The sequence below is a fragment of the Penicillium odoratum genome (assembly GCF_028828045.1).
Source record: "Penicillium odoratum strain IBT 22623 chromosome Unknown utg000001l_segment0_segment0, whole genome shotgun sequence".
Lineage (NCBI taxonomy): Eukaryota > Fungi > Ascomycota > Eurotiomycetes > Eurotiales > Aspergillaceae > Penicillium > Penicillium odoratum.
Window position 1 is genome coordinate 4816655 of NW_026643143.1, and position 10998 is coordinate 4827652.

Consider the following 10998-nt stretch of genomic DNA (forward strand, 5'->3'; position numbering starts at 1 on the left):
TGCACGGTACACATGTCGCAGGTTGACGGTCCCGGTGCCCCATGTTGAAGAGGCGAGTGCTGATAGGGCGGCGAGCCGCTTTGTTGCTCCCGCTTCTACCTTCTCGCGGTGGTGGTCCTAGCGAAGCTTGCTGTCCATTTGAATGCCCAAGTAACGGCATCACCGCCTGGGCGACTCATTCCGTTTGTCAACGCGTCCAGACTCAGCATTGACAGTCTGCTCATTGACGCGTCGACACTGTCACCATCCACGAATTTTCTTCAAGCTGGTCACTGGTTTTCGAGCAGGCTCAAGTGTTTACCAATGCTGATTCAACTGTAAACAAGCGCTTAGTCAACTGTTGATGAAAACAGACTCAACTGTTTACGCACGCTCAGTCAACTGTTTATGAATACAGACGCAAATGTTTATCAAAGCAGGCTCCAATGCTCACCAAAAGTGGGTCAACTGTTGACGAATGGTCATTCAACTGTTTATCAGAGCAGGCTTGACTGTTCACAAAGCAGGTCAACTTTTTACGGACGCTCAGTCAACTGTTTACGAATGCTCATTCAACTGTTTACCAAAGCAGGTCAACTGTTTATCAAAGCAGGCTCCAATGCTCACCAACACTGGGTTAACTGTATTCGAATGGTCATTTAACTGTTTATGAAAACAGATTCAACTGTTTACCAAAGCCGGTCATGTGGTTACGAACGCTCAGTCAACTGTTTACCAACGCTCATTCAACTGTTTACTAGCACAGGCTCAACTGTTTACGAATGGTCATTCAACTGATTATAGACGCTCAGTCAACTGTTGATGAAAATAGGCTCAACTGTTTACGTACGCTCAGTCAACTGTTTATGAATACAGACTCAAATGTTCATCAAAGCAGGCTCCAATGCTCACCAACACTGGGTCCACAGTTTAAGCACGCCCATTCAACGGTTCACGAATGCTCAGTCAACTATCACCATAACAGGCTCGACTGTTTACGAAAACAAGCTAAAATGTTTACCAAAGCTGGGCAACTGTTCACCGAAGCAGGCCGGTTGCCACGTTGGACTATTGATCACCGCATCTACCCCGTCACCACCAACGCCAACCCCAACAGTCATCTCAGTTTTCCTGACCTGTGCGATAGACGTGGATAATGCTTCCTTGCCCAAGTCTGATGGTCTTTGACCGAGCTGACCAGCTTGTACGTGTGTATATACATCTTGGGAAATCAGGTTCTGGACATAATACTACTATGCACGGCGGAATCAGTAACAGCAATATGCTGGGTTTATTCATTCTCTATTCAATGCATCTTGAAGTTGAAACAGGCATCGGAATGGGCTCTCATGGCCATGCCAGACTCTTCGCCCGTGGCCCGAGCCTACAAAGGTGAAACATCGATGTTGGCGCAGGTCTTGGCTTCTTCAATTGCAGAGCGAGCATAAAATACTGGTCCCTAGCACCACGTAGAGGTGCCTGCACTTGGCTAGAGTTCCTTGGTTTCGCAGCGTCCCCCTGCGGAGCACGATTTGATGACGCAGAGTCAGTACTGCGGAGCACCTTGGTACCGCAGCGGTCCCCTGCGGAGAACTTGGTGATGCAGCGGTCTCCTGCAGAGAACTTGGTAACGCAGCGGTCTCCTGCAGAGAACTTGGTAACGCAGCGGTCTCCTGCAGAGAACTTGGTAACGCAGCGGTCTCCTGCGAGGAACAGTTGGTGTCGCAGAGCCCGTCCTGCGGGGAACAGTTGATATCGCAGAGCCCGTCCTGCGGGGAACAGTTGGTATCGCAGAGCCTATCCTGCGAGGAACAGTTGGTATCGCAGAGCTTATCCTGCGAGGAACAGTTGGTGTCGCAGAGCCTATCCTGCGAAGCATTTTTGATGACGCAGAGCTTGCACTGCGGACCCGTGGCCATGGAGACCCTCAAGCCTGCAGACAAGAGATGGAAAACATGACACACGGGAGTGTGAGGAGGGAAGTCCTGATTCTTTCTGGGCTGGAAATCTGGCGCCTTTTATGTCAAGTCGGCTACGTCTCTTCACAGAAACCCCCTGCGCAAATCCATAGAAACGGCCACTGATTTGGGAGGGCATTGGAAAAGTTACTTGGAAATCTTTGGCCAGAAGACGTACCTTCAATGGATCCGTGGCTGGTCTCATGTTGCCAGGGGGACCAGCCCTTGGTTCCATCAAATCAATCATCTAGACTGACCATTTCCTGCGGTGGGTTACATCGGCGACTGAGTACCAGAATTGATGAAATGGATTCCATGGATCCGATCGCTGTGGCAATCAAATTGCGTTGCATTGCAAGTTGCGACAGAGGTAATACAATACAGCATTCAGAGAGGGCTAGACGCAATGGCCATGCAAGTGCGATCATAGGTACTATTGTCATTATTGTCGCGCATAGATCAAGAACTTCTGCAGCGTACGTTGTCCTTGTTTTTGCCAGACTCTGAGAAACCAAACAGTGGTGTTCAGCAAGATGCACGAAGGACTTGACCTCGAGACCAACCCACGTGCTATTTAAGGTTTAAGGTGCCGGCCGATCATTTCGATCTCGCCGTCCCACTTTCCACCTGTCATCTTATGCACCCTATTCCTGACGATGCTTTGGCCATTGGTAAATTCTTGATGAGAAGGTTCATCAATTGCTACGAATACTACAAAGTATCTTCTTGCTCATCTCTGTAACCGACGCGCGTGGCAGGGCAAAACCTGAGACTTCACGAGTACCTTTGCATGTACCCTGGTAAGTACCCGGGCAAGACTTTGGCTGATCTGCGGGCCCTGCTCCTACCGCTCAAACTTACCGGCCACGGACCCGCTGCGCTCCTGTTTCCAGCAACCTTGATTGGTGAGGCATCTGCAGTCCATCATGACTCACAACCCCACCGCGCCTAACCAACCAAACGCCAGCCTGTCCTCTGGAAAGGCGTCGATCACTTTCTAGAATTTCCATGTGGCGCAAGACCCACTATCGATGTTACATCCTGGACCACGAGTCATGGAACTACATCCTTGACGGGACTTACAAGCTAGCTCTAGATCCTTGTCTCTCTCTAAATTTAATCATAACAGCGAGCTCCTGTACATATGCTGCCCATAAAATGTATGCGCTTAGATTAAACACCTGATAGTTGGGAATAAGTTACATATCAAGAACAATCTTTCGGTGGCTCATGTGTCATGGCCTGCCTGGCCTGAACCCTTAACTCATCATTGCCCTTCGCACATGCTCGGAGCAGGGATGTGACATGCATCGTGGCACGCACGTTAGAGGGAACCGAGTTTTGACGGTCGCAAATTGCTTTCTCACTCGAGCCAACGGAGTGATTCCTTCTATACCTGACAACGTTTATTCAAACAAAGCCGAGGTCCTCGATCAGCTCGGTATCGAAAGTCTTCACAGCATGTGAAAAATAGATTGACCCTCGATCTTGATCGACCCTAACTTTGGACCTCGAGAGCAGACACTCGTGGATCTTGACGTTGTTAGGCTGATCGCATGCATGAAGCTTCGCACCCAACATGAGGGGCGTCTCCCCCCGATGATCGGGACAATCGACATCAATCAGCTCCTCTCTGGCAAGGCTTGCGACAACATGAAGGTCTCCGTAGATGACAGCCAGGTGCAGGATGGTTTGGCCGCGGTGATTCTTCTCATTGATCTTGGCCCGAGGATCCCGCAAGAGCATTTCCAAAATCTCATACTGTTGATATTCTAAAGCCACTAGGAGTGGCTGCTGGAATTTCTGATCTTGACTGTAGAACTCAATGTCTTTGCGGCTGAGCAGCTGCCGTACGATTGAAACACTGCCCTGTGTGATGGCCATCGACAGCGCAGTCTGACCGTAAGCATTGCATTGAGAAGCACGGAGATTATCATATTTCAACAGAAGATCCACCGCCGCGTGATCACACGCTTGAACGGCAAGCATCAAGGGCGTGTGTCTTCCATGTATCTTGTTGATATTCGTCGTGCACGTGCAGAGGTACTTCTGGAGCGCATCAGACTTGGAGAATTGTTGCCCAAGTGGAGGGCTAGGGTAGAACAGAGCGGGTGACATGGTGGTGGTGAAGATGGATGTAGTGGACGAGTTATGAGGGATCAGGTATTGTTAGATTGACAAAGGTGGTATAAAGGCCTCGATGCTGGTTTATATATGCTTGCAAGGCCATCCACCAGATCATTAGAGAACAGTCCATAGATTCATATCCAGTTGACTGCATTCTCGAACAAATATTGCCGCGTCGGGAAGTGCAGAATGAACGTTACTTTGCTGCATTCGTTTGATAAAGTATACGTGGAATTCCAATGGTACCCTGCAAAATTGACCATGACGATAATGTTTGGTGGCTAAGAGCATAGTATATGTTGGTGCTAGAAGGTGATATTTTGAAAAAAAAAGCATCAATCTGGTCCTAGGATCTGGCCCTGTGCTCCGGGTACCAAGTATGATATCATCTGGGATCTGAGGCTATAGCCCCGGAAGCCAGGCACTGCCTTCCACGGGTCATTTATTCATTTGACTATCGCTAATATACTGATGGAGCTCTAGATATAGTGCCTGATTGCCTGGGTTGAAGAATTCTTTCGTCATATAACGAAATGTGCTTCGTGTATGTGGCCATTTCACACAACGCCAACTTGACCAAATGCTCAGTCTACATGCTCCTCATTGGAACCAGGCGGATATACGCAATACATTAACACAAGTCATAGGCTCAGATACGATGGCGGATGCTCATAAATGTGATTCCTGCGGCCGAGTGGTATGTGCGTTGATGAATGCACAAGCTGGTCCTGGACTCATGAAGCCAAGTTCCATGTCCCTCACGGTCATTTGTAGGATGATCTTGATTAGTCCTGGGAGGTGCAACGCTCCCAGAACGCCCACTCAAGATCCCAGAGCTAGGGTCGGGCTTTTGGGAATCTAGGTGAGGTGCCCTTAGCGCGGAACTGTGGTCTCACATGCGGGCTTTGGCCCAAGCGTGTTTCCCGACGACAGGTCCTGGGATCTCAACCGAAGGTCCTATTCATGACTGAACCGAGACTGGGAATGTATTCGCAGGCCCTGGGACTGAGCCTAATCCTGGGGCCCTTGAGCCAGATCCTAGAGCCATTGTTCTTGATCCCGGGGCCAAAAGTACACCTCAAGGGATCAAGTAGCTTAGTTGCAGGCGCCGGTGGCTCTCATGGCCCCTTGATGCACTTTAAGCAGCACTTCTCATCTTGTAGATACTCCTCATCGACAATGGCATTTGCTATCATCAGCACCAGGCTCGAGGAATGCAAGTGTCTAAATGTTTGGTCCTCTCATTGTGGTCGCCTCCAAGATCAAGAACTATAAGATGTCTGGCTATGACTCAAAGTCAACTTCAAATTTAAATCATCAACGTTGTTCACAACACTCTATTTCGCCGAATCATCGCCCTCACATCATCTATTCGCCCGACTATCATCATGCCTTCACCTTATCTCTGGGATGCTTTCGCGATTTGTGAAGTGCCGGACAAAGCAAACAGAACATGCTGTGGTCTCACCAAGCGAGGCACACCTTGCAAACTCTCCGTGACAGAGGAAGTCCACCAAATGGGTGTCTAAAAGTTGAATGACCTCTCATGCGATCCCTTTGACCTTGGTCTCCTTTATAATAGGCTACAAGGTATCGTTCCTCATTTCCTGTGCGCACGCTGGCACCGTCGACTTCAGGTCGACAATGTCCGAGAGCGATGGAAAGCAGCCACCATTCGTAACCAAACTCAGGTCAACACACCACAACCTATTCTCAGAGAAGACCGGGAGCCATTGCCAGAGGCTCGCCTTGACATGGAGCGAGACACGAGCCGCAGATGACTTGGTTCGAGATGCGTCCCAATATCCTCGGGAGAGTTCGTCGGTTTGAACGGAGTTCCCTATCCAGAAAGGGAATTTCTCCGATGATCGCGTTCTCTTCGTAGATTCCATAATTCTATGTCTAGGTCTTTGATAATTCTGCGAGATTGGTCCATCGAGGCAACCAAACTGGCTCCTTCGCGCATCCACCGCGCCAAGCGGGATTCCTCGGTCCGTCGCCGTCGATGTTTAACCTCAATCCCCTCACAAAGGCGGCACTTTGTGCTCTTGTCTTCAGTGATGTTGACTAATTTGATGCCGCATGTCTCACCAATACGATGCTCATAAATGCATCGGTGAGCGAAGCTAGTCCAGCTCCAGTCTCCGCATAAGAATCGTGCCTGATTATAGAAACACATGCCAGGCTTATCTGCCTCGAGTACCCGGATAAATATTTGCCAGCATTAGCAATGGACATGTAAATGGTTATTATGCAAGCAGCTCCCAGCTCACGCCTAGCGCATTTCATGAACTAGGATTGAATCAAGAGTCAATGGCGTGCTGCAAGAATTGTTCAGCAAACGATATGAAATACCTGGATTTTCAAGTTTATTTCGCTCATGAAAAAGCGGGTAAATATAGGAATATTGATGGTCAAAAAAGGCGACGCCAGCAATCAATTTTTGACTGGGAATCCTTGCTTTGCTCAATCCACTTAACCTGCCCTCAGGCAGTAGACCTAGAATTATCACTAGTCTTTGTAGCCATTGCAACAAGTCATTCGGGTCTCGGAAAATCACATACAGTCTCAGGGGGTCAAGTTAATTCTAACCAGCTACGCATTAGCCGATAATCAAGACGCAGCCAAATGAATAGATAAACCCATTAAATTTGGTATTTACTTTTCCTGGTATAGCGTGTCGGGGAGGAGCTCCCTCAATTCCGATTGGCTAAATTTCCACAGATAATGGTATCGAGTATGGTCGTGCTGCGGCAGCTCCCGACTATTTTAATCACACTGGCAGCCTTTGAAGATTGGCGAGACCTCTCTTACTTTGGCCCCCACCTTGTTGGCCAGCCCCGCTTTGGAACCATGGATGGTCAGCAATACTACGGAGGTTGGTGGCCATTCCCTTTACAAGACCCTCATGCTTGTGGATACTATTTTCAAAATGTCTCACAACCTTGTTGTCCCAGTCGAAGTCTCTATTTGGGTATTCAGATTAATCGGGATTCCGGATGGAATTTTGCAATTGCGCGGTCTCGCCTTTATCATATCCTCCGCAGTGAGTGTGCGATGGGGTGGGAAAATAGAGCAGAGACCTCATCTCAGGGGTAAACCAAAGAGGCGTCCGTCGTGCGCGAACCAGGCCCGGGGCAATATGGATCAGCGTCAATACCCCGCTATTTCGTCATTTTGCTTGTTTAGATGCCTATGGCAAATCTTCATTCATAAAAGCTTTGATCATCCGATTGAAATTATCCCTCGGATTGCTTGAATTATTTTCTTATGGAGCAAGTCAAGCCCCATTATCGGTTAGGACTAACAAGTCTTATCGTCAAGTCCAGCCGGTGAAGCGAAGCCTCGTCTTAATCGTCGTCATTAAGCCTGAGAATGGTGCACCCTCGCGTGCACGACTGTTCTTACAATTCCGAGGCGGAAAGGCGACATCAAACTTTCCAAGCGGGAAGTATCGCGTCAATCTAACGTATTTCATATGCGAGCGCCGCGGACAAGCCAGCGCCGCACCTCAAAACACATAGTAGATGCGATAAATTACAACTCATTATCTCAACGACAATGGTCTATAGGAACTTTTCCTTGAATTATAGTTCATTTTGTATCATATCTAGTCCTTTTAGAGATATTTGAAATTTTTGATTATCTAGTGACCACGAAATATATATCTCTTAGGTTCAAGAATATAATTCTGGTGTTAGTCGAAATAATGTAATTTAAAGAACGTCAGTAAGACTTCAAGCGTGATTCATAATCAAAGTGAAGCTAAACTTCGTGGTTGCATCGAGAAATCCAATAAGGGCAGGACTTCCAGCTGCCTTGTGGTCCCTCGGTGCGACTTACTTTTTCTCTGTCATCTATATAAAAACACGGTAGGAAGAGGTTAAAAGGTGCTCCAGACGCTTAGGTGTGAATTTGAATGGAGTTAATACCGTCGGAAAACAGCGTCAACAAAGATGAGACGCATTACGTCACAGACAGTCACAATGGCTCCAAGGGGACTCGATGTAGTAAGAACAACTTCATGTGGGATCGGTGTACTGTATGATTAGAGACCAGGATTCTATTTGCTTGAGCATAGTTTTGAGAGTCTCTAACTTCTGCGTACAGTCTGCCACGCGGCCGGGATCAGCTCAGCCGTGCGTTCTCGGGACGTGACCCCTGGAGTGTCCTGCTGAAAGCGTGATAGTCCTGGTATTGGTGCGAAATAGGATGATATAGGTTTGCAACATGAACTTGTCGCGTAATGTTGATCCAAAAGGCGGTGGGCCTTCTCCGCTGAGTGCTTCGGAGGTAAGCCAGGAATCCCAGTCGACGGCATCTTCTTTCTCGAATTCCGGACAATCGGAGTGGCGAACTTCCTCCTTCTTTATTGGAGACTTCGGGGTGATGTTGACTTTCTGTGCAGCACACGGATGTTTGGGAGAAATAGCTGCAGCAGATTTTATCAGTCAGGCTGGCACTTTGCTCCCACTGACAGACTTACCTGGCAGCTCGCTTCGTTCTATTTCTGGTACAACCCGCAAATCTTGATCAGGCACATAGGATTTTGCGGGTCAGAAGGAGAAGAATGTGACTAGGAAATCTGCCTCATGCGCCTATGAAGGATAAATGGTAGAGTTAGAAAAATAGGAGATAAAGCCTCAGTACTCTTCGTGGATAACCGAGCAACAGGACAGGGCAAAGACTTCGCGGTCAACTGGTCATCAACTCCGACGATACGTAACTTAGTCAAGCACGTTTGTGAGCTTCAACGTCAAGTTTGGGCCATCAGGCTTTCAAACCTCGACTGTATGTTCATCAAGTAAAAAATTTCAGCGATATTGAAACTAGATCAGGAAGTGCCTTGAAAATGAGTTTAATTGAGATAAGAAAATAAAGAAACTCCGCAGGTCTTTGCTTCTTCGATTGTCGAAGCGAGAATTGAATACTGGTCCCTAGCGCCACATTCTCCCCGCAGTGATGAATCGGATGCCTCAAAATCCCGGTTTTTGTTCAAGGATAATCTGCTTTGAACTGTCTAGAACCAGTTGGCGATCCAGGAGTGAGGCTTGTAAACCTTTCCATCGCACATTTTCACTAAGAGCTTCAGTCTGGTCTGCAATCCACGCATCAAGGTCGCTTATGAGTTCAACCTTCAGACACTTTATCAATCCTTTCAACATCTCACGAGCTTCATCTTTGTTTGATTTGCTTGCAAGTCCGTTATGGAAACGACGCATAAGTTCGTTTTGTTCGGCAATCAAAGCAAGGTTGTAACAAGGTTGTAAGAGCCTTTGTCCCTAAGATCGGTTGCTAAATCATGATCATCACCTGTCACCCCAGTGTTGCTACCGTAAAGTGACATGAGGTCGGCAGTGATATAAGACGGGCCAAACGCCTCTGATGCCGGCACAGCACGAGCGAATTGCCAATCAATAATACTGGTTATGTTGAAATTTTCATCAACAAGCAAATGATCACCTTTGTCGTCGACATGCTTCAGAAAGAATTGCCTTGGCAGATCTTTCGATACCAGGCTTTGTATATTTTGCCGTACAAGATGGAAAAATAAAAATCCTTCTACCGGGTAATCGGGGTAGAGTTGCCCATCTGCGATAAGATCCAAATGTTGCTCTGAAATACTTATCAGGTATTCCAAAGCCGTGTCCAAAGGACCATAAGTCTCTAAAGCGACAAACCGGTTCCTGGCGACAGGCCCGACAATGACCTCATCGTCCTTAATCACGAGGGAGCCTGCTAGAGGCAAAGGGTGCTTCGAAAATTCGATCAGGACCTCCGCGAGTTGCTTGATAATATGTTTCTTTTGAGAAGCAGAGGCTTTTGGGGCATAGAATGGAACACCAGGGAGAGCCTGCATCAATATGTAACCGACTCCCACGCGGTTCGTGGAGTCAGAGCCGATGTCATACGCAAAAGGCTTAGATGCAGGGACCTTGCTGGATTCAAGGAATTTGAGAGTTGCATATTCACTCATAACGGAATATTCCACCAAGTTGAGGGGAATATCACTGAAACCCGTGCGAGGTGTTCGGAAAATCCACCGTTCACCATTTTCGAAGCACAGCCAGGCGTTGTAATTGGCGCAACCCATCAAAGAGTCGGCTCCAATGTGGTTGCCAAGCTCAAACTTGCATTTGATACCATCGTTGAGTTTTGTCGCAAGTCGGATGAGTTCATGCGTATTGACATGACACAGTAATTCCCAAAATTCGTCATTGAGAGATTTTTCCCATTCAGCATCGGAGAGCTATTCAGTTAGAATCTTGCGGCTTTTTTGATAGACTATGTGCTTACCTCGAACCGACTTTGGCAAGTTTGGTACTTTTTTGATAAGTGAATCGCGCAGAAATGGCGCCTACATTCTGCACAACTTGCTCCTCGCACGCCTGCCCTCGTACAATCAAGCATAGAGCAGGTCGAGAATCTTGCCACTTTTCCGTGAGGGACCTGGATTTTTCTCTTCTTGTATACTTCTTGATTCTGCCTTGACAGTAGAATTTGGAGGCGCTCGTCGTCTCCAACAGTGCCGCCCGGGAGACCGTGAATCACGTTAGATTCAGCGCCCAGTCGCATCTGACCAGTCGGCACATCCACTTCTCGAGACAGCTCGATGGCCAACAACAGCTCACTCGATTACAAGAAACTCTTTCTGGAGGACGGAAAGAGACAGAAGCAGGCTGAAGATAAAGGTAAACAAGAAAGAGAGCGCAGCCGACAGATCACCTTCTCATTGAATTCATATACCATTGCCATAACCTACTTTCCCGGACTTTGAAAGTCGCAACGCGTCTCGTTCGACCACTGGAACAGTAAACCTTCCCAAGGGAAAACATTGCCCGACACGACTGCGTCCATGGTCCAATTGCATCCCTCAACAACAGGCCATCTACAACCGTGTACGCCACTACCTACAATCCAATGAAGGAGCCCC

At 47.9% G+C, this 10998-nt stretch overlaps 1 protein-coding gene across 1 annotated transcript; it reads right to left on the minus strand.

Moving 5' to 3' along the window:
- Positions 1-9306: 9306 nt before the first annotated feature.
- N7520_001739 (uncharacterized protein) lies at positions 9307-10640 on the minus strand (the record flags this gene model as incomplete). Its single annotated transcript, XM_057135674.1, has 2 exons — positions 9307-10314; positions 10362-10640. 2 exons carry the CDS (start codon positions 10638-10640, stop codon positions 9307-9309), a joined length of 1287 nt encoding a protein of 428 aa, XP_057001610.1.
- Positions 10641-10998: the final 358 nt, after the last annotated feature.